The sequence below is a fragment of the Corvus kubaryi genome, unplaced genomic scaffold (assembly GCF_017639235.1).
Source record: "Corvus kubaryi isolate FWS band 111438036 unplaced genomic scaffold, C.kubaryi_AGA036_p1.0 64999, whole genome shotgun sequence".
NCBI lineage: Eukaryota > Metazoa > Chordata > Aves > Passeriformes > Corvidae > Corvus > Corvus kubaryi.
The window spans coordinates 84,477-108,147 of record NW_024581680.1 but is presented as its reverse complement, the minus strand read 5'-3'; the positions used below and the strand labels follow the sequence as shown (position 1 = coordinate 108,147).

The 23,671-nt window shown below is 37.6% G+C and overlaps 1 protein-coding gene across 1 annotated transcript in view; it reads right to left on the bottom strand.

The window, feature by feature from the left end:
• The window catches only part of LOC121672836 (dynein heavy chain 5, axonemal-like), a 146,322-nt gene that overhangs the window by 85,494 nt on the left and 37,157 nt on the right, over positions 1-23,671 (bottom strand). Inside the window, exons 34-43 of the mRNA XM_042045738.1 lie at positions 22,743-23,009; positions 22,416-22,544; positions 21,800-22,015; positions 19,642-19,788; positions 17,911-18,083; positions 14,885-15,063; positions 8,587-8,774; positions 7,188-7,382; positions 1,337-1,471; positions 132-321 (exon numbers count right to left, since the gene is read on the bottom strand). Coding sequence (XP_041901672.1) covers positions 132-321; positions 1,337-1,471; positions 7,188-7,382; positions 8,587-8,774; positions 14,885-15,063; positions 17,911-18,083; positions 19,642-19,788; positions 21,800-22,015; positions 22,416-22,544; positions 22,743-23,009 — 1,819 coding nt within the window. The remainder of the gene's footprint in view (positions 1-131; positions 322-1,336; positions 1,472-7,187; positions 7,383-8,586; positions 8,775-14,884; positions 15,064-17,910; positions 18,084-19,641; positions 19,789-21,799; positions 22,016-22,415; positions 22,545-22,742; positions 23,010-23,671) is intronic.

The following is a 23,671-nucleotide window of genomic DNA, read 5'->3' as shown; positions in this document are numbered from 1 at the left end:
TAGGCTCTAAAAATGGCATCTGTTCAAATTTTTAAAACAATTTTCATGAAATTAATCTGCATTCTAATGGCAGATAATATAATATAGTCTCAAATACAATGCAGTCTCAAAGCCTCATCTAGCATGCTAACCATGTCGGACTCGTTGAGTTTCATACAGCTGAATAAGTTTAAGTATCCATGGTGGATGATTAATAAGCCCTGCTTCTTCTGTCTGTTTTTGGATGGCTGACTGTAGTTCAGGATACCCAGATTTATCCAGAGTAATTCCAGGGAACAGGTCATTAATGAGACTCATAAATAAAGGTTCATCTTCATCCACCTGTCAAGGATAAAGTAAGGGGAAATACATTATTTATTCATCAAAATTATTATTATAGTTGTAAACAATCTTCAAGATAAGCTGTTTAAAAGATGGCAGTGAAAATCTTATCTCTTCCAAAGAAAATATTATAATTATCCATCAGTTTTATGAAGTGAATTTCATACAGTGAAATCACAAGTAGTAATTTCTAAATTAAATACTTTAGGCTGATAAAAACTCTAACAACTTAATACAGTTTTCTTCAGTGTATACACACACATTTCTTCATTTGCTACATAAGCCAGCAAGATTTATTCCAATCATACTTTGCCTTAGAACTTTTATGATTTTTTCCTTCTGTAAATCACTGAAGCATGGCTATAGGTTTGAACACATATACCAATGCACTGAATAGATTAACATTAGAAACAGAATAATTGGTTCCATCACCAAACTGGCTCCCAAGGTAAATACACAGAGTCTAGACATGCTATAACCTTTTAATTACAGCAATAGAAAGAAAGATGAATACTTTAAATAGTATTATCTAAAGACATTAGACTATACAAGTAGGTGTTAACTGCTTCCAATTACCTCACTTAATGCAATTCTTATGATGTTCTGAAAAGGCAACAGAGTCCCAAGAAATGTATAAATTGAAATTCCGGATTAAGAAGGATCTTTGATGACATTATTAAAAGTTAATACAATGTATTCTTTCTTTCTCTCCTTAGGGTAAAAAGAATTAAAAACAAGAGCCAATTAGAGGACCAGGTAGATCCCCCAGGATCTCATGGTATTTCCAAAGACTATTTCAGCTAAAGCTTATGATGTGTTTTCCTCTCCTTAAAAGACAAATTGCGCTCACACAGTAACTGTATTCTGATTCTCAACTCACTTATAAATCATACTAAAAACTGCAAAATAATGTATCCAACTGCTGACGAAAAATAGCTTTTCAAAGTGCACAATAAAGATCCTTAAAAATGCAAACAAAATACTCTGTTGGGTAAAGTCACCAGTGTTACAGTACCAGTTTGGAGAGGTTCATGTCCCGCAGAACTCTCATCACAACAGTTTTCTCTGGCTCTTGGGGATTAGATCTTTTCACTGCTCCAAGTGTTCTTAAAACAGACAGGATATTTCTAAGCCCAAAGTCATAGTGAACCTTGAAATAAAGCATAAACAAAATTGGAACTATAAAGATCAAACTGATCAAAACAAAATTCAAGAGAGGGCTGAAAATTAAATTCACTAAATAAATAAATGTTATTGAACTTCTAAATATGATTAAATTCACAGCTCTTTGTCTTTTCAAATAGATTTCCAGTTTTGTCGTTATCAAATCCTGAAGATATTTTCTAGTGTTGTATGTCCATACCAGAAAGTGTACTTTCTGGTGGTACAAAGCCCACCCCTATTTCCCAGGCTGACAAATAAATATAATGACCCTATAAATCCCAGAATTTTCAGTAAGAAATAACTTATTGATTAGGTTTGCAGATCATACCAAACTGGTGAACTAGATCACATCTAAAGTTCAAAATTACCAAGAGAAATTCAACACATTATCTATGTGTGATGCAATTAACTAAAGGCAAGTGCAAAATACTACAGATGGTAACAACCAACTGCACAAATACAGAGTAACAACTCTCCTTCACTGAGTTGAGAAACAAATCAGGTGCAGAAAGCTTTGTGGAAAAATATCTGACATTGCATTGAGGTCACAAGCTGCCCAATGACTTATCTGCAATTTTAGTGGGCAATAAAAATACAAGTATCCTTTTTAGGACAATTGAAAATATATTTCCATTGTAGCTGGCATTTCTATACTGTGCCCAAAGGCTGGATTCCACATTTGAAGATGAACCCTATGGAAGAGAAATTTGAAAAGAAAAAAATGTTATCAGTTGACTAGAAAACATGCTATATCTGGAAAAAGTAATACAAAATCTACTGTAGAAGTAGGAAGAGCAAATATGCAGGATGAGTGATGGTAAAAGTCTTCCACGTGCAAAAGAGACCTGCAAAGAGGAAGACAGGAGGAAAAGGAAGGGAAAGAAGTAATGCGCTTAACTACAGCAAGGGGGATTCGAGCGAACTTTTGGAGAAAATATTGTGACCAGAACAAAAATGAAACTTTGGATCAGGTTGCCTGGGAAACTGCAACCTATCCATCAATAGAAAATGGTAAGAACAGTGACAAACATTTATAGCAAATTATTTAATTAAGAATTATTTTTCCTCCAGAAAGGTGACTGGATGATTCCTCAAGGCTCTGCCCTGCCTCATTTTCTATTATTTAATCAGGTGCCAGGTTGTTACCAGTTGAAAAAGTTAGGTATGAATATGCAGCCACATACTGCCAGGAAATCTTATTTGTAGATGTAACAATAACACAAAAAGATTAACAACTTCATGTGACGTTGATGAAGTCAGATGTCACCTGACTTCATCATTATTCGGTAAATGGCATGTCCTAGTGAGATGCCCAGAATCATGACAAGGACTGATACATTTCTTTTTCTCCATGCTAGATGACTATCATTGACATACTGGAATGAGTCCAGCAAATGATGACTACATGAAAGGAAAAGAGGCAATGGTCAAAATTTTCAAAGGGGGAAATTGCAACAGTTTGTGTAATGAAGAATTCTTCACAATGAGAGTGGCCTAACACAGAAAAAGTACCCAGAGAGAATGAATATCTCCATCCTCAGAGATATTCAAAACTCAGAAAGTGCCTTAGCAACCTGCACTAATGTGCTAAGCAGGAAGTTGGACAAGGTGACCTCTGGAGGTCCCTTCCAACTTACACCAGCTGATGATTCTATAGAAGCGATGACTTTGTTAAATTTGAAGAAATACTTTCATACCTACTAGAAAATATAAAATAAACTTAAATGACTTTTAAAGACAGAATTTCTGGTGCATTCCAATTGACATGCATGATGGGTGGTTCAAGGTGACAATCACGTATTTACCTTAATCTGTTTTCTAGTTTTACAATGGTTTTGCCTTTCAGGAATGGCACAGAACAGCGCGTGTTTACTGACAAATGTGGATTATGAGTTATTTCTTTGCTACATCTTTTAACAGCAATCTTTAAAGATTGTGCTTGAGCAAAATGGACTGCAGTGGTATAGCTGGTGCTCTCGTAAGGAAGAATAAAAAATCTGAAAAAAAAAAAAAGGTCTCAGTACTAGAAGCATAGTTTGTTCCATGGGGAAAAGAAAAAAGGAATATCAGTGGTTTTTTCCATATGAAAGCACCTTAAAGAGATGATTCCCAGAAGGGGTTTATCACCTCACTTGCTTTCAAGCTTTTTTAGGTTTTTCTTTTCAGTTTCTGTTTTTTCCTAAGCTGTGTGAGGCTTTGTGGAAGGAGGTACTGGGGAAGAAGTCCTGTAACAAAGCCAAATAATTCAGCTTTGGGGCCTCTGTCAGAATAACTCCTGCACAGGCTTGTGGACACCTCGAGCTTCCCACATTTGCTAAGGACTATTCTTTTACTTTACTGTTTATTGTTTTTCTTTACCGAAGGAGATGACAGTCACTCTGGGTGCCTTTGGCTACTTGTGAGTCAGAGTTCCTCTTTCTATAGAGTCTGCATTTGTGTGTATAAAATGTCTGGAGGTCTTCATGTATTTCTTCCGGCACATTCCTTTTATATCTTCTGCGGCATAAGTTCAGCTGGTGAATGCTTGCTTGTTTATTATTTTCTCCTGTTGATATATTGCATCTGCTGAAAACAGGCAGTGTTCTGCCATTTCCTATTGCACTGGCTCTTTATGTGACCCTGATCTTTCCAGTCAACTGCCTGGAAAACCCAGCATTACTTAACTTGGAATTCCAAATTTACCATCAAAAAATTAAATAAATAAGTTCCACTAGGAAAGAAAGATTAATATGAATTATAGAGTCACAGAATGGTTTGAGTTGAAAGTGACCTTAAAGATCATCTAGTTCCAACCCCCTGCCATGGGCAGGGAAATGTTCCATTAGACTAGGTTACTTAGAGCCCCATCCAAGCTGGCCTTGAACACTTCCAGAGATGGGGAGTCCAGAACCTCACCAAGCAACCTGTTCCAGTGTCTCACTACCATTACAGTCAAGAATTTCTTCCTAATGTCTAATCAAATATGCCTCTAAGACTGTCTGTACTTTATAATTTTTGTTTTCTGGCTACACAGAAGCAATTTATGTCCCACAGTACTCTTAGAAATATGTTCAGTTCATGAGACTCCTGTATCTAATCTGATTAACTCATTAGATCTCTCTCTATATAATTACATATTACACTAGGTGTATTCCCCAACCTACAACAAACTTCACAAGGAACTTTAGCAAGTGTTTCAAATTATTTCATTACTACTACAATAACAACACATTCAAGTGAGGAAGTGGTGGACCCAACAGAGAAGCAGAAGATCCAGTCTGTGGTGGACAAGAGAGACGTCAAGAATTGTGGAACAGTGTGGAAAGTGACCCTTCTCGAGTGTATGTGTGCAGATAAGGAAGGGTGAAGAGAACAGCATTGTGGCAGAAGCAGAAGCAGCTGCTAATTTGAAGTGCCTGTTTGCTAAGGCATGCAGCATGACAACAAAACAGGGAAATATTACAGCTCTGTGTGCAGGTACAGCTTTACAGGGTTACAGTCAAACTAGGAAATGTGGGGGGGATAGGCACAATGGATGGATACAGCTTCTTTAGGAAGGACAAGCCAGGACGGAGGGATAGGGAATTGCCCCTAAAAGTGAAAGAGTAGGAATGCTTTCCCTTAGGACGGCTAATGAGCCCAGCTGAGAGAATTTGTGTTAGAATTAGAGGGCTCAACAACATTGTGGCAGATGTCTGCTGCAAACATCCTGATAAGGAAGAAGCTGATGAATCTTTCTTTCAACAACTGGAATTAGCCTCATCTTTGCAAGCCCTGATCCTCAGCAGGAGCTTGACACACCCCAATATCTGCTAGAAGGGCAACACAGCCTGGCAGAGCCATTCCAGGAGATTTCAACACTGTCTCCAATAACATACTCACAGACCAAATAGTGACTAGACAAGGTGGTCAGACACTTCAACAGCTTGACCAAAGAGGCTGTGCAGCGTTTATCCTTGGAGATAGTCAAAGCTCATCTAGACAAGGTGCTGAGCCTCTCTAGCTGATGTCACTTTGAGAAGATGTATAGAACCCGTCAGTTTTTCTCTGATTTTATAACAGTATATAATGGATTTATACAAGAGCAGGACTGTCCAAAGGGCTGCTCACAGGCACAGGCAGGACAAACTAGCATACTACCATGGGCTTGCAGAAAGCTGTGCTTCCTAGTTCATGATACCGAGTATAGTGATCCATTATATGATGCATGATATAAATGGTTAGAAGAAAGATCACCATAGCAGGCTTCTCTGATGAATACTGTAGAAATGTTAGGTGGTTCTGAAGAAATATTATAAATACTCATGGAAGACTATTCCCCACTGACATCATGGCTTACATAGAAAGAACTACGGAATTTAAGTTATAAGAAAGATATAAGCGTAAGATGCAGATATAAAATTGTGATGTAGCTGAGTGTGTAAGGGCTGTGCCCATGTGCACACCCGGAGCACTTGGTCATTAATTTTCATAAATATGAAGGAACTTCCTTGCTAGCATCAGCATATATGAGGCAAAGGACTGATCTGAGACAAGGTGATTGAGCTACCTGCCTTGACAACAAAGCATTTGACTAATTGGCACAGGAGTTTTCTGGGTGGGAATTTCAGGCAGTTTCACAGAGTCCTCCGGGCAGTTCCTATGATTCCCTAGGCCAACTGATAAGGCTTGCTTATATGCTCAGTATGTTGATTAACATGATAAATGGAGAATCTTGCTATCTCAGAGGCTGCAGGGCAATATCTGCTGAAGAAATGACCAAACTACAGAGAGAAATTCTGCACTCATTGTGTAGATGCAGTAATCATTGTGCATAAAACATTGTACACCCTTAAGATAGTTAAAATAAGTTTTGTACACAGTTAGGTTTTGTTTGGGTGTGTGCATTAAATTTTTAAGTACATTGTCCAAGGGTGAACCAGTTCCAGAATCTGTGACAACACAAAACAAGCAAAGCACTTTTGCAGAGGTAGAAGGTCAAATTTCTGATGCCTGCTTACATGCCTTTTTCACACTAAAGGAAAGAAACATCTCCTGGACAAAAAATGACCACACAAACTGAGGCAATAAGAAAACTTCATCTTACAAAGGCCAGGCACTAATATATATATGGTATAGAACTGAAATTATTTAATACAGACTATCGTCAGTTAGCCCAGGTTCATCACTATTCAACCCAAGCAGGCATTTGAGCTACAATTTATCCACTGTTCCAACAATTTCTCATTGAGACCCTCTAGTGGACAGCCAGTACAGGGCATTCAAAAGGCAAGAACCACTTTTGTTTCTACTTAAATACCCTATCCTAAAGGGAATAGCAGTTTTCTGTTTCTAGGACCACTCAGCAAAACAGAGCCTTGTAGGCACTCTGTAGTTAGTTACAATTCTTACACTGCCTCTGAAATAGATCTGGCCTTCATAAGTGAAGACATTGAAAAATGTGTCCTCTGCAAGTTCAGCACAGCAATATACACCATTCCTCATAACTCCTCCGGTAACTGCACTCTGTCTACAAATCGCAAATCAAACTCCCTATATTACTCAATTTACTGTGAAAAGTAAAAACAACATGATCATTTCAGATTCTGTTTCTGGAACTTGAAACTGAAAACCCTAAAAATGTATAGGCTCATGAGTGTGAAAATAATTACATATTCTATGAAAGTATATTATCTCCATATCCATCTAGTGACAGCTTATAGTTGGACAAATATTTATTTTACCTGTTTAGATAACTGCTCTTCACAGAGTTTGTAGAGTGTATAGAATTTTTGACTAAGGGCTTGGTTGTCTCGGAAACCAGCACTTGCCAGCTTGACTCGCATAATAATGCTACGGTCAGGCACCATCATGGCAACCATGCGAAACAGAATCTTCAGATTTTCAGGAAGTTCCTGTCGTCCCGCATAGCCGGGGTTCTGAAAATGCAATTTATAAACCCAAACAATATATAATAATGGCACAATAGAAAGTTTTATCTTTCCTGATTATCATTTGGCAAACACATGCCAAATGATGAGCACATGCGAGATTACAAAGGATAACTTGAACATGTCACAATTACCCATCAGTACACAGTTGCCTCAATACTGCAGTTCATGAACTATGGGGTATCACATATTGTTTGGAGATGTCCAAGACCCACAGATATGGACTGACAGCCACTTACAGATCTTGCTGGAGCTCTTTTAGATGGTTACTTCCTCAGAATCTTGACAGCGTTCCAGTGCAGGAGGTTACTGTCCCCTGTGAGCATTCCCAACCATTTCAGTGCAAAGTCAGTCAAGCAGTGCAAGCCATTACTGAGTATAATTTAAAGTAATGGATCTGACCTTTCACTGAAGATGTCTAAGTCATTCATATGAGTACTGCATGACTCAGTTGTGACAACTAGCTGTGCAGCGGTAACTTCTTAATCTCTTTCAGCTCTTTCCAAACTGTCTTCCCCCTGGCCTTTTTATGGCACTTATTTGCCCTCTTTCTCAAATTACAGTGATAACATTAACACTTTTTCAAAGGTAGGACACCCTAAAACAAAGGTTTCCATTTTGAGTTAAGGGTATATAGGTAGCTAAGGAGGGAGAGATACAAAGATGCTTTTAAGGTATTCTTACACTTTCCAGCTTGGTTTGCCTCCTGCACTGCTAGAAGCAGTCCACAGACACCAAGGAAAAATCTTCAGGAGGCCAGTGAACCAGAGTGAAGGTGGTTTCCTTCATGCTATCTTCTAGGACTGTGGTCAAAAGTATTTCACAGGTGGTAAAATACTGACCAGACCAACTACAGTAGTCCTTGCAGTGGTCAATTACTTCTGGTTTATTTTGATAGACTTTGACTAAAAATATAAGGGGGTTAAACTTAATCTCAATCTGTCAAATATTAACTAAAAAAGTCCTTAAAATATGTAGTTAATGGTAAATCCATACCTCAAGTCCTAAGAGCCAGTTAAAAAATACGAACAAGAGAAAATAATATCATAATGATTTTACCAAATTATTGTTCAAGTTTCATTAACTATTTTCTAACAGACAGTTCCAATATTTCAACAGGAAAATTTCACCAGGAAATGAAACAGGAAAGATTTTTCACAATGATGCAATTTACATGTATTTACAGACATACCATAGTCAGAAATATACCAAATTCTCTGTCCATGTCAACGACGTCACCATCAGTGAAAGTGAACTGAGGTTTCTTTTTTTTCTTACACTGAAGTACAATATGTATCTGCTGAGCAGCCACTGATAAAACTGGAAGTTCAATGCGGTTAAATTCATCAAAGCAACCCCATGCACCTGACTGAGCTAAACCTAAGAAAAGCAAAAAGGGAAATATTCTGTTAAAATATCAGATCAAACAACAGTAATTTATATACAAAATAGAGTATGGTCTATGCAACTTAGTGTAACATGAGAAGAACAAACATGAACACGGAGTAAAAAGGAAAGTAAAAACTCAAAATAAAGTGGGCTGTGCGTTAATGACACGCAGAAAAAGTATCACCCCTTGAATGAAAGATACATAAACTTCTTCACAAAGAATCCTAGACTTCTATAGCAACCATTAGGGAGAAAGTGTTCAATAATACTGTATACAGTACCATATAATAGCATAAATGTGCATATAGCATGGAAACTCATCTATGCAGGGGGTGAAGTTGTCAAAGATGAGCTTGAGAAACACCTACCTAAATGAAAAGCACAAAACCAAATAGAGACCACTACATTTCTGACAGAAGCATTGTAGCATTTTATAACAATTATTTCATAGGCAAAAAATTACTGGAGATTAACGTCCTACCGTTCAAGAGCGAGGAAAGAATCTGATGTCACACTTAGAATTGTTATTTGGAACAGGCCATGGAGTTTTAGACAGACAGTAGTACCCACAAATATCATGAAATTAATGGCTTTTGGGAGAGTCAAGTACTCCTGTGTCATGCTAACAGGATTGAAATAGGAGGGTCCACAGTGGCAGCATTCCAGAGCAGTACTGGGAAAGCTATGTAACCCCCTGCTGTTCCACACCCATTTCACAAGAGAAAAAGGCTAGTAAGTCTATGCGGGAGCTTCATGGATGCCCTCTCTCCCTTCCCAAAGACCACACTGGACTCCTATTTCCTATTGCCTGGGTCCGTACCTACAAATGTTCAGAAGTGTTTAATTCACTCCACTGGACTGGTGCAGCTCAGCTTGGCTTAAGCAGTTTGAAGGCAGTGCTAAATGCATAAATAAAGCACATGTCCAAGAAAAGGCATTTGTGTGTTTGCAGTGCTAAATAACCATGCCCAAAGCTCCCCTGAATCCCCATACTTTATATGGCAATGTCTATAGCACTGGTAAAATAAATCTATGGGTGGTTTATGTTAATTCCTTAAGAACTTTAGATAGTCCAAGAGAAAGTATTAAAAAATCAATACTAATACTATGAAGATGTATTTTTTCACTTTGTCTTCCTTTCGCTTTCAATTCTTTTCCTTCTCTTGCTTTTTCTCAGCCTGTTCTCATAATCTGCTACTTCCCTTCCCTATACTTTTCCTTGTCTGATCTTCTCTTGCCCTTTAAGATGTTCCTCTAGAAACTCTCATCTTACTCCAAATGCCATTAAGGCTGCTTTTATGTTTCTTTTCTGACATTCACTTTTTATGCATTTTTCATGCCCATTAACCAATTCTTCTAATAATGTTGCATCAATTGGTCTTTTTTACCCATGTAATTTTGGAAAAACAAAACTAGAGGAGTCAAACCAGATAAAAATCAGTGGTAGTACAACCAAAATTGGTTTCTTAAGACTTGATTCAGTCTGGGCAATACTGCAGATCTCCCGTGAACTTATCTCAATTCCATATTTAATCCTTCCCTAAACTGCTTCTAATTAATTTCTGTCATATTGTAAGGAAAAAAGACACTCCAAAGGAAAATAACTTGGAGAGAATGAAAAGTTACATGGACTTAATTTTAAAAATTAAAAGCAAGTGGAATATATACAAAACCACAATGCCATAATGATACAAAGATTAAAGTAATTCTATAGACAGTTACCAAATTTAAAACATTAAATACTCAATCCTACTGTCTTTGAAAACAAATTAAGAATGTTCCTTGACTTCACTGGTGTGGCAGCAAGTCCTTTAACTGATGTTCCCCTCCTTTTGTGAGGAATATCTGGGCCCTGGATGCCCTCAACAGCCCTCCCTGAGGCTTCTACATACACTCTGTCCTCCAGTCCAGGAGTTCCATTGTAGCTCAGGCAGGTCCAAACTGTATTGTGTGCAGGGCTGGGCACAGTCCCATCTCCTGTTATCCTGAATTGCTGAATGAACTTCCTGGAGGAGCCCACAACTCCACAGTTTTACCTCCAGTCCTGTCTCCTGCTGTTTCTGACTGAACTTCCTAGATGGACCCTGTATCCAGCTGGTCCTTTCACATTGTCTAATGGTCACTGGACTGCTGATGGGAACAAGCTGTCAACAACCTGCCCTTCCTAGGCACTGTGGGACTGTGCCCTGGTGAGAGAAGTCCCTGCCCTTGCCTCTGTGCTGGTCACCCTGGGCTCCTGGCTTGTCTTCCCTCATGGAGCTGCCCCATTCTTGCTGCTCCCTATAAAAAAATTATTGTGGAGATTTTTCAAACGCATTTGTCCCCTTTTCCTACATGTGTTACATGACTCCTAGGATCCATTCTAAAAAGAAACCCAAAAAAGTGGGGTTTCTGCTTTGTTTATTTAACATTAATATCTACTCTTCAGGATACAACAAGGAAAAGCTCTAAAGCTGGATATTCTTTATCTAAGAACTTAGTTCCATATAATATTGTCTCTTACACTTACTGTCTGTATCTTAAAGGGTTTTGAAATTAATTTCTCTATAGAATGGTGAGATTCAGTTCTGACCAAATAATTTTTCTTTGGGAAAGGAAAAAAAATTCACTTGTTCTGTAATGCCACCTGCTGCATGGAATTAGGAAACCTCATTCTCAGGAAAGCCAATATCCCACAGCTTTGAATAAATTCAGTTCTTGCTAAATTATTTAATTCTAGTGGTGCTTAAAAAGAAAAAGAAAAAGGAAAAAAACCACACGTATGCTAAAAACATACACACAAGCAAAGGCACAGCAAGCAAACTCTCTGCTGCAAAACAAGAGACAATGTAATTTTGTCATATTGTGAATTAAATTCTGCTCCCATGCTGAATATATTATGGTTATCAAACACAGAAATGGAGTAAAAGCAGAAAACAAAGGACAGGATTAAAGAGATCTTTAATTATATCTAAAAACTGTGGCAACAACCCGGCCCCAATCAGTACAGATATCCTCCAAACCTGGTTCTCACATGATGTAAGAATCTCACAGAATAGCTATTAGCCCCTCAGACTATAAAATGCATATCTGTGTATTTTTCTTTTTCCCCCCCCCAGATTTTACACAGGAGTAGCACCATAGTGACATAATTCAATGGAAATGTCACTGAAACAAAGCTCTGTCTAGCCAAAGTGCAACCCAGAAGCAGCAAACTAAAAACTAATCATTGGTTCTGAAAGAATTTATAGAGTGCCAGACTTGTGTATTCACCTTCTGAATTAAGATAAATATAAAATCTTACATTAAATATTGCATTAAATACCAAATCACCAAAAGTCACTTCAGGTAAGACTGGAATTGTTTGACTGTAACTATAGGAAACAGAACCAAAGCAAACACAACTTTTATACCCATCTACTGGCAACCACAGACAAAATGTTTTTTAAAGGGTATCCACCAACACTTCTCAGGAACAGTGATGAAGTATCCCTGGTTTGCTATTCATGGGCAATTACAACCCTGAATTTGATATAGAAAACTTGAAAATTCATCTTCCCTCTTGCATCCCTGGTACTTTCTCAGGTTACCTCTGGTCCAGTTGAGGTGACAAGTTGTATCTCAACCGACATTTTGGTTCAAATTTGAGAAACAAAACTATCAAAGATGAAAGTCCAGGCCTTGAATATATCAATTAGATCATCTGCTTATGAATTTCTTGAGTAACACAGAAAAACAAAAGAGATAGGAACAGGGAAACAGGAAGACCGAACCTCAACTCTGACCCAACCAGAACTTCAAATCATAATTTTATAGTATACCATATATGCTGTATTAGTTATATTTTTCTATTTCTTTTTTTCTGAAGATCCAACTTCTTGTCTTTACAGAAGAAGTCTGGAAACATGCCTGCAGGCAGGCCAACACCACCTCTCCCTGCCTCTTTTCTCCTCACTGCTAAACCTGCTAATGTCTGATGACTTGACCCACACCACCACATAAAGCGAAAAGTTTGGGTTTGGAAACACTGGTGATGGAGCACCAAACCTATCACAGACGTGGAAGTCTGAAAAATTTCCCATTGTGTGCACTGAAATATGTAGTGTGTTTCATGAGAACTTTCTTATCAGTCTGCATGAAAGTGCTTCTACGGCTGAGAAGAACTATCCCTTTTTTCCATTAAAGACCTCATATGCAGTAAAGAATCTTCATCTGAACTCACTTTGCTGTTTATATTAAATCAAAAGGAGCTCATTTCCTTCCCTAATTTCAGTATATCCACTCTTCAAGAAATAGCAGATATTTTAAAGACATAAAAAAGGTGATTGCAAGCCAGGTCCTTCCAAGTAGTGACACTAAGTCCAAAACAACTGACTTCATATGTCCCTTCACAAATTAAAGCAATAATGTCTTATATACTTTTACTCCCAGACACACAACAGCCTGATGAATGCTGCAAAAACCCACCCTATTCAGGCTCTATTTAGCTGGATCTATTACCTAATTCTCAGGCAAATTCTCTGAGAGGCAAGCTACAATCCCACTTGCAAATTTACTGAGATAAGCAGTCACAGGCATCATGGTTGCTTGAGCAGCAATTAGATGAGTTCTATAAACATCTTTTCTAGCTCATATTGAACACCAGCATGCCATTAAATGAGGCAGCCAGAGAAGAAGGACACATTACACAGTACTACTTTTCTTCTGCAGCATATGATGACAGTATTACATGGAAAATGGTCAGCTTATAGAAAAACAACAGAAAAAGAAAGCTGAGCCCTAAAATTCAACTTGTGCTCTTAGACACAGAAATTGTGTCCAGTTTTAATAAAAGAAATCAACGACAAGCTGCAATTACCACTATTGCCTCAATCTGAAATGGGAAAGGATAAGTTGCCAAAGTGCTCAGGATAAGAAGACAGAAAAAAAAGCAAGGATACAAAACTAGGTGTCTGAACCGACACAAGTCACAAACAGTTTAATACAAAGAAGTGAACATAAAGAGATACAAACATTTTCACAGAAGGAGTAGAGCAGAAGAAGACAAGAGCTTGGTGAGATCAAAAACAAACCCACTGCAAGGAGAAACAAGGCTAACATCTCCCCTACAGACTGATGGCTGCAGGTACAGCAGAGACCCAGTATATTGGCACTATGAGCATATTCAGACATCCCAGGCCTCTTCTGTCCAATAACAGTGAGCAAAATAAACCTCTGACACTAAAGGTCTGCACACATGATACAAGATGTGCAATCAAAAGTTGGCCGAAAGCTGTGGGGGTTACAAGAGGTGCTTTGAGAAACTTGTGACCTTAACTGAAGGTATTCACATGCATAGGTGGTTCAGTCTCTAGCTCAGAAATGTTCCTCTGTTTAAAAAATCATGGCCAGCTTTGTTGGCTTCTTAATTAAAACTAAGTATTACCCCCAGATTATATTTTAGCCTTATTACAACTGTGAAAATTTTGTTTATGATACCTTATGTTAGAGTTAAAAGCCCACCACTCACAGAAAATGGTGGCATTCTGTGGTCTGTCAGTCCATATATAAATGCAGCTATACACAAGAAAACAGACCATTATAATGGAGCCTACACATTTGGGATCACTAATCACTTTTTGCAAAACTAAATTCAAAGCTTTGTTTATCATGAAGAGTTATCAGAATTTGACCACTGTCTCATTTTCCTGGTCTCAAGAGAGTCCCAGGGTTTGAAATGAGACACTGCAACATTTTGCATATTTCCCTTCCTTGCACGATATCATTAAGCTTCACATTTGATTGTCTTGTTCAACACAAATCTGGCAAATAATAAATATAAATCCTCTCCACATGAGATGGGTGGGATAGAGGCATTAAAAAACCAGTAGGATTAAAAGGGAAAAGGAAAAGTAGACATACATAGGAAACACCATCCAATAATATTTGAACAGAAAAAAATACTGGAAAGCATGCAGGAAAAAAAGGGGAAAAATCAAATAAAATCAAATATCAGGTAAAGTTGATGAGTGCCTGGAAAGAAGAGGAAACGGAATGAAAATGCCCTCCAAATCATTGCTAACTCACTACTGAAGGGACAAAAGTTTATGACTGTAAAATGAACAAAGGAGATACTTTCTTACCTTTATAAATACGACCAAGTCCTCTGTAGTCCATTTGGTCTGAACAATTGAAAACAACAACATACTTTCCCAGGCATTTGCCCATGTCTTTAGTTGTCTCTGTCTTCCCTGTCCCGGCAGGTCCTGCTGGTGCACCACCCATACTCAGGCCCAGGGCCTGTGCCAGAGTGATGTAACACCTAAAGACAGAACAAACAGATCTGTGAATCTTTTCCTTCCATTAATTACTTGAGGTCCATCAATGCAACCACAACAGTTATATTATCCAGAGCTGGGGAAGGGGGCAGAAGTGGTTGTACTTCCATACGGTGAGTCCTCAGTCACCCTCTTTGCACACTGTGCAGCTGAGTTACCAGGACCAACTTTGCTTGACCTGCAGAAAAGCATTCATCCAACACAGCCATGACCGCAACAGCCCAGGAAATCCACAGGCTAATTCTAAATGCTGAATACCAAAATACTATAGTATTGTGATTTTTTCAGACTACTATACACCCTTCCTCCGTGACTTAACCTCATTCTGCAGCACCCAGAGCCACTGGATTTCTGCCTTTTCCCCCTCCCTCCTACTCTCTCCTCAGAGCATTCAAGATGGGCTCTCTGATCTGGCAGTAGGAAGGCACAGAGCATGAAAGCACCTCCTGTTCTTGACATTTCTGTAGCAGCCAAACCATAGCATTGCTGCCAGTCACATGAGGTCTTTGAGTTCCGGGAGGGTAATGGATGAGAGGGAAGATTGCAATGGGCAATGGAGAAAGAGAAGGAATCCATGAGTCCTATGATCATCTTCTGCTTCAGTCTCCATCCTGGGTTGAGATCCTCAGGTTTAAGTCTCAGCCTCCCCTAATGGTCTGGAGGTTACTGAAGGGTGTAGAAAGCCTGTTGCTCTAGTCTCCAATGGTCAAAAATCACAGCAAACACATTTCAGCACTGTGAAACTCAATAGCTTTATTATATATGTGGGGAGATAAAATGGGCACTGGAAAAAAACCCAAATGATAGCACCTAATATGACTTCTTATGAAACAACAGAATACTCCTTCTAATATAGCAGTAAGAATGCTTTATCATCTTATTACTCAGTGATCAGTTAACAGGCAGTCATTTAACACATAAAAAATAGCACTCCCTAACAATGTTGCTACTGAAAATGAGGTAAGGACAAACTGAATACACAGCACAAGTTTTATATAGACCTTCCATTTCATTTTTGGTGTATGCCATGACATGGACTGTGTCTGATATGAAGTGTAGGAGCATTCAGTTTCAGTGCCATTATCATCATGCAATGTACTACCAACTGTGTGTATTCATAATGTGCTTAGGGAATCTCTCTGAACGTGAAATCATTAGCTAAACAGCATTTGACTCCAAACTGATTAACAGAACAAAGACACCATTACCTGAAAATTTTCAGAAGCTCAGACAACTCCACATAGCAGTATTACAAATATTAAAATGGAAAAAGCCCACAAAGGGAATAAAACCTGTTGTTGTGCAACATTGCTTAGGTACATAAGTTTCCCATGCTAACACTAGGAAACATGTCTTCTTCAAATACCCTTTCAACATGATAGTGGACAGCCTCCAATCCCTGCAGCTTTGTTAGGCTCTTCCAGGGTTGTCCAAAGAGAGATATGCCTGTTCTCTCCATCATTGTGGTTATTATTATTATTATTATTATAGTTTAAACTCATTTAAAAGGCTTGCTTTCTTCAACCATGTCACCCTGTGCTAATTTTCAATCTCATGTGACACAGCACCTTGTAGAATCATAATATATCCAATGTCCAGTTCTAGTCCAATTCCTGCCTCTGCACAGGACAAACCACACCACATGCCTGAAAGCATTGTCCAAACACCTTTTGAACACTGGCAGGCTTGGTGCCATGACCATGTTGGATTTTCAATTCTGTGAATAAATTTTGAACGACAACATTTTCTTGATATTGGCTCTCCTGGTGGGCAAAAATATTGTCAGTGTGGTAGTGCAACCATAGCCACTTATCAAGTGCATGTGTACTGCTGCAAACAAACCTCTGTCTAACATAGGAACAGTAGTGCATAACATAGAATTTGGGAGATGTGTGTTATTTATTAAAAGCCAGGTATCCACACGCAGGGGTCTGGCTTTCTTAAATAGCTCACAGGGAGTAATTTTTTTTCAGGAAAAAATCTGAATTTTCATTAGTAAATAAAAGCTAGTAGCACAGACAATGCAAAGAAAATTCCAAAATTAACTCTAGATGGGGTTTTTAGCAAACTGGTCTACTGGGAAATGTCCCAACCTAAGGGGGTTGGGACCAGATGATCTTTGAAGCCCTCCAAACCACCCAATCTAAAACACCCTATAATGCTATGATCCTATAAATGATCGACCATGCAAAGTATTTTGACATTCATATCCACATATAAAAGAACAAGCTCTGGCATAGCAAATATATCTGTCTCTTGCCTGGACTAACCAAGTACTTCAGGAAAATAGGCAACTAATGGTACTGTGCTGTGTAACTAACAATCAAGCAATAAAAAGTTCTCCTTATGTTTGTCCTCAGAGTTTTTCTATGTTTATAGTCCTGCAGTTCCCCATAGGCCTTGCTTAAAACCATACTTGTGCTAGTTATCCAATGGTATGTCCTGTGTTACTGCTTTTTCCTACAGGGTGACTTCAAATTAATCACTTGCTGTAATACCAAATTCTCATGCAACTACTTGCTTATTGAAGGCAGCAATATATTGGTGCTTAGATTGACTCTGTTTAGGCTGGTGAAGTGTATGGTGTTCAGGTGCATTTATCTTGAGAACAAGTAAGTTTTTCAACGCCAATCACAACGCTCAAGCAAACACTCAAATTCAACCTGCTTTCAATAGCTGAATATATAAGCACTGGCCTCTGCTGTTCACCAGCGATATTGCAGCACTATAGTGCAACCTAAGTAATTCTGGCTCGTGAAAGTTAAAAGAATTAAGTCAAAGGAATCAAATCTTAGCTCCAATACTATTCACTTCATTTCTTTTATAAATACCTGTCAGTTAAGGGAGTTATAACAAGCCTGTCTGTACACCCTAAGTATTCATTGCAGTAGGTGAACTCTACATCAGTGATTTTGATAATGCATTTATCCAAGTCTTCCAGAAAATAAAATCGAGACTGTTTTTGCCATTCAAAATCAGACGGAGATTTAATGTTCATGCGGACCTATCATGGAAAAGAAAGATCATTAACACAGAAATGAATCAGTACAGGAAAAAAAGGCCTACTTCATATAAATTCATTACCTTGAAGAATGAGCACAAAATCTGTCAGGAGTCAAGATATCCAGAATTATCTTTTCAAACCTGTCTCTATGACATGCTCTGAAACTTCTGTCCACTTTGATTTTCCTCTGAATTTTGCACAGAGATTATGAATTGTGTCTTACAGAGATATTGAAAAAGTCATGGAAAACATAAAAAATTAACAATACTGTCTGTCCTGCATGGCATCTGCACCATTACTCACAGAAATACCAAATTGTGGACAATACTTGAACACATTGTATAGACATCTATGTGCTTGTTTATTTGGGTTGTGTTTCTCAGTATGAACTTGCCAGGCACATATTTAGACTTGTGGTAATTAATAGATCTTGTTTCATTATTATTGGCGCTGGATCTCAAAATCACTGGCCTCTTACAATAACCACATTGCCCTGGTTATTGGCCTTGAAAACATGGTGTAAGGTGAAGAGGAGGTTCTGGAACCTCAGCCACTTCCCTCTCCTTTATCTCAATCACAAAAGGATGTGTTCAGCAGAGAATAGAATGTTTTAAGAGAGAAGGATATTATTACATATACCACTTAAGAACCCTCTCCCCAGTTTTGGACTTGCTCCTGACTTTTTATTTCATATACAGGACCTTTAAATTTAACCAATTTTACATAATTTTATTACAATGTGACATTAAATTAATTAAGGAAATAGTTATGAAGATAAATTAAAAATTACAGGCAGAGGATAAAACCCCACACTTATCTTAGAAGCCAGTAGTTTTCTTTCTAGAGTTCAGTACTTTTCCTTATTATTTTCCATTTTTCTTTACACATGAACTGGATTTTTATCTTCCTAACATATATGCATAAATTAAGCAATGCAGTATTGCATTATTGAATTATTGAATGAATTGCATCATTCAAGCCCTTTGGAAGTTATTTTACTTCCATTTTTATAATTATGCTTTCATTTATTCAACATACTTATCTAAAGGAAGTCTGAGGCAACTCAGTTATAAAAAAAATTAAAATATCTGTCGTATTTATTGTTGCTACCCTCTTCAAATATTGAAGCCTCACTGCTTTTACCTTTGAATAATTATTACCTTACATCAACACATAGGTTGGGTTAGAAATCACAAGATTGATGGGAATACTAAAGGGAGATTTTCTACATTTACATTTCAATCAATGCATTAAATCTTCAAGTTGAGAAGATAGGTTAATTTTAAAAGCTAAACTTTTTTGCTCACAGTGAATTTGTGCATGATAAGTATAAACAACCATTTTAAGAACTGAAGTCTAAACCTATGAGCACACCTATATAATTCACCCTTCTCACTGCATGACATCTATATTAAATCAGAATAAATCTGATATGCTCTATCACAGCAGTCATGTCAGAGATACTCAAAGAGAATAGATTCTAAGATCTGCTTATAATTTTTTTATATGTGCGAGACCTAACATACAGAAAGCCCCTTGAAGATTTTCCAAAACTTACCAAATCATCAAAGATATCCTTCTGGTGCACATGAATGGTGATTAAAGTTTCATATTTTGTGCGCTCCATTCTTGTCAGATTGTGTGTTGTCATGTCAATCAAATCATTTAAAAGTTCCAAGAACTTCTGATTTGTTGTGTGCATTACCTTTTCCACAAGCAAGAATGATCATATTAATACGAACACCATTTGTTCTTCCAGTATTTAGAATTAAAAAGTAAAAACCAAAAAAATTTTGAAAACATCCAGGCTTATAATGTCCATATTCTGCTTTGTATTTATTAGGCTTGGAATCCTAAACTTGGATTTGCAGGCTGCTTTCCATTCATGCATTCTTATTAACGCCGCAAAATATTACTGCGTCCGGCAGCCATAGGGAGGAGGAGAGAAGATCCAGCAGGCAGGAATTGTGCAGCAAGATTGATTTACTTAATTATTTTACAAACTCTTTTATAGACTTTTTTCTTCATAGTCTAATTGGACAAAGGATCAGCCACCCCCCTGGGGTGATTGGCTAAAATCCTAAATATCCATTGTCAAAATATTTTTCTACTGTACCATAAACAAAGCTCTACAAGGTCACAGGTGTTCATTGTTTACAGAACTTCTGCAAATATCTTCGTGAGAGAGAAAAGTATCTCACAGCTTAGAAAGAAGCAGGAAAATTCCTTGCTAACAGCAATATTGTATCCACACATTCTTACCCAACAGAGTACAATAAGGTTATATCTAGATAAACAGGTCACACTGTAAGATTTTATTCCAAGACTCTTGCTCCTTCTACTATACATTACATTTTCAGCTGACTGCATCCCTGCATATATTCAGACCCATCAGTCAATGATTTTGGGTATTATAGATCAGCCCAAGCTGTATCTACTCTTTAGGGGGAACAAGAACCTGAAGATCTGTGACGTCCTTTAACCAGAGGAGGGAGAAAATGTAGTATAATTTTAGATGCTGATGCTAAAATACTAATTTATTTTGTGGTACCAAATCTATTACAAAGTTCCACAAAATACAATACCAACAATACAATACTGACTTATGTAAACAGCATCAGTCTCTGTCAGTGATGCTCCTGTTACACAACAAAAAACACTGAGATTTAAGAAAGAGCAGCTCATTTATACTTCTTTTCCAAATGTGTGAAAGAACAATCACACTAGCTTTCTGTAAATACATGCAGAGTCTACAACTCACATGGTTTGCTGAGGAAAAAAATGCTAAAAACTCTGTTAAAACTAACAGAGAATTAAATAACCTCCACAGCCCCCCCAAACACACACATGCAGTTCAGCCCAAACAACCACAAAAGTTGTTTTCTTGTTAATGCAAAAGAATCTTTGCACCTAGTTATTCTATGAGCTGGAGTGGACTAAAAGCAGGTTTATGCCGTTTTTAAATTTTGAACACTGCAGAAAAAGTAGCAGTAAATGGTTCTCTCTATAGTCTAAGCCCTTGCTTTCATGCAGTATCGAAGTACAGCATGGTACAGTTGCCCTCCATTTACTTTTGTGGTAGGATGTTGTTACTTGTTCTTTGTTCAATCTCACTGTATGTTCCTGATAAATGGTAGTTTGCAACCCTTTAGTTCACATCCTCCCCTTCCTCCTTCATAGATTCACTGTTAGTAATAACACCTTGGTTGCTAACGGCATCTTCTCCACATGTTTGAGATTAAACCAACACCTCCTGAAATGGTTTCTATTCTTCCCCTTCCCCAGAAAAAGAGCTCATCAGCTGAAGGATGTAATACATTTGGATAGAGTAGACCAATGTCCACAAAGCACAGTTACTTCCCCAAAGTTCAGGAGTTCTTATTTCTTTCCAAATTTGATTTTGTGAAAGTAACAGGATAAGATTTCCCATATTCCCAAATTAAGAAACTGTCCCTTCCCAAGATGACTGCACTAACAAAACAACAGAGAAAATCACAGGATTAGGAACAACTCTAAAGCACATGCTGGGGGATAATGAGGAGGAGTGACTTCTTAACACATTTTTTATTATTCTGTTTTCCCGTTAGCTTATTTGTAATTCTGGTTAATTAACTAGTACTTTGTGCTTTTTCCTACATGTTACTTTTAACTTCTCACAATATGTACTGTTACAAGCAATGCTTCTAATAAATCCCCAAAGATTCATTAAATACTACCTTTCTGTCAGTTTTGGTACTGTTCAGTGCTTTCTCTGCATCTCTGGTCCAGATAATTTGAATTCCCAGAAGTCCTATTTGTGCAGGAAACATTGCCTGAAAGTCATACATCTTAAATTCTGAATCATTAATGGCCATTGATGCCTGTCTAATGATGGTGTGGATTGTTTTCCTAATCCCATTCAGCAGCTGACCTAACCAGAATTCCACACTGCCCTGAAATAAACAAGAAAGTACTTTTAAAGAATTAGTTTATAAATAATTCACAAGGAGCAAGAGTTCTACGTGACTTTTTTCCCAATCATTCGTAATCCCATTTCCATATTTGTTATTCCCTGATTTTTAAAAGATTCCTTTCCTCTTTCTGCTCCACTGCCCTTCTAGAGGTATGTGATGGATTTGGCACTTCACAGCACTACTGCTGAGAAAACAGGTAAAGCAATCGTTACAAACTGACACAAATGTCCTGTCCTTTCTACTTTTTGCTCTTGCTGTTCACATTGGGAGGTTTTCATTCAGCTAGTCAAATAACAGCATGATGCAATACTGTTGGCCTCTAAAACATAAATCTACTTTAAATCAAGTAATGAAAAACTGCAATATATACTTTCATTACCTGAGCTAAAACTGGTTCAATAATATTGACCTGCTCTCCTTCTTGAGATTCAAACAGTAAAATCTGGTCGTAGTTTTTTTCATGAAATCCCACTCGGTTAACATTGTCAAACAAACTTAATAAATGTGCCTACAAGAGAATCAGAAAAAAAACCCTCCATAAACTGATCTGATATGGCATTGCCACTTGGTCTTTAAATGCTGTATTAGAATAGTCCATAAATCTTTCCATAAGTGAAAGAAATTCTCTCAAATAAACAACAAAATCCTCCATGGTCCTCACTTAGTAATATCGACCATAAGAACACTATTGCTATATTACTTGTACCTGAATAGTGTGAGAATCAGATGCTTGACCAAGGATTTCCAGAAGAGCAGGGTCAGATACAAAAAAAAATCTTGGAAATATTAACCGCTTTTTTTCCAAATAGCCAGTCAGTGATTTCTGACAGATTTCCAACTGTTCCAGCAAATGTGGTAACAGCTGTGCCAAAGTCTCATCTCCAATACAGCACTGCACAATGTTTGATGTTTCATGGGCTCTCTGCATAATTCTCTGCCACGATTTATCAATGTTCTGAAATCTTCTGGCTTCCTGAAATACATGATAAATGCATTAGCTTTTCTTCTTGTTTTTCATATTCTAAAAATTAAATAATTCTGTCAGACAAGGTAGCAGTTTAATATTGCCCTTGCTGTTCAAGTCTTCTTTACAGGACTAACATATGAATATTTATAGGCATGCTTATTATTGACCAGATTTCAAATTGCAGGAGAAAGAGTACAATGGGAAAGCTCCGGAAATGTTTTACTTCATGTTGGGCACCAAAATTGTCCACATAAAAGGATTCCAACACACATGAGAAAACTCAAAAAGCAGCTTCCTCAGAAATTATAGCCTTCCTAACAGCAATACACAAAGTCATGTAAGCTGTTAGCAGCAATACTTGAGGAACAAAACCAGTATACACAGTCTGAAGCTGCTACATTTGTACATTACAAGTGTTGCAGGTGAACAGAGAAAAAATCTCAGACTGGGAGCTGAAAAATATTTTTATACACTGGGTATATTTACATTAAAAACTCTTTCTTCACCTAAAACAAATGAAATGTTAATGAAATCATAAATCGCCTGAGAGCTAGAAGAAGATCCAAAGCAATTTGTCTGTCACAAGGCAGGATCATACCCAAAATATCTATCTGTCTCGTGTTTAGTGATGCTCAGTGATGGAGATTTAGAAGCCTGTCCAGGCAATC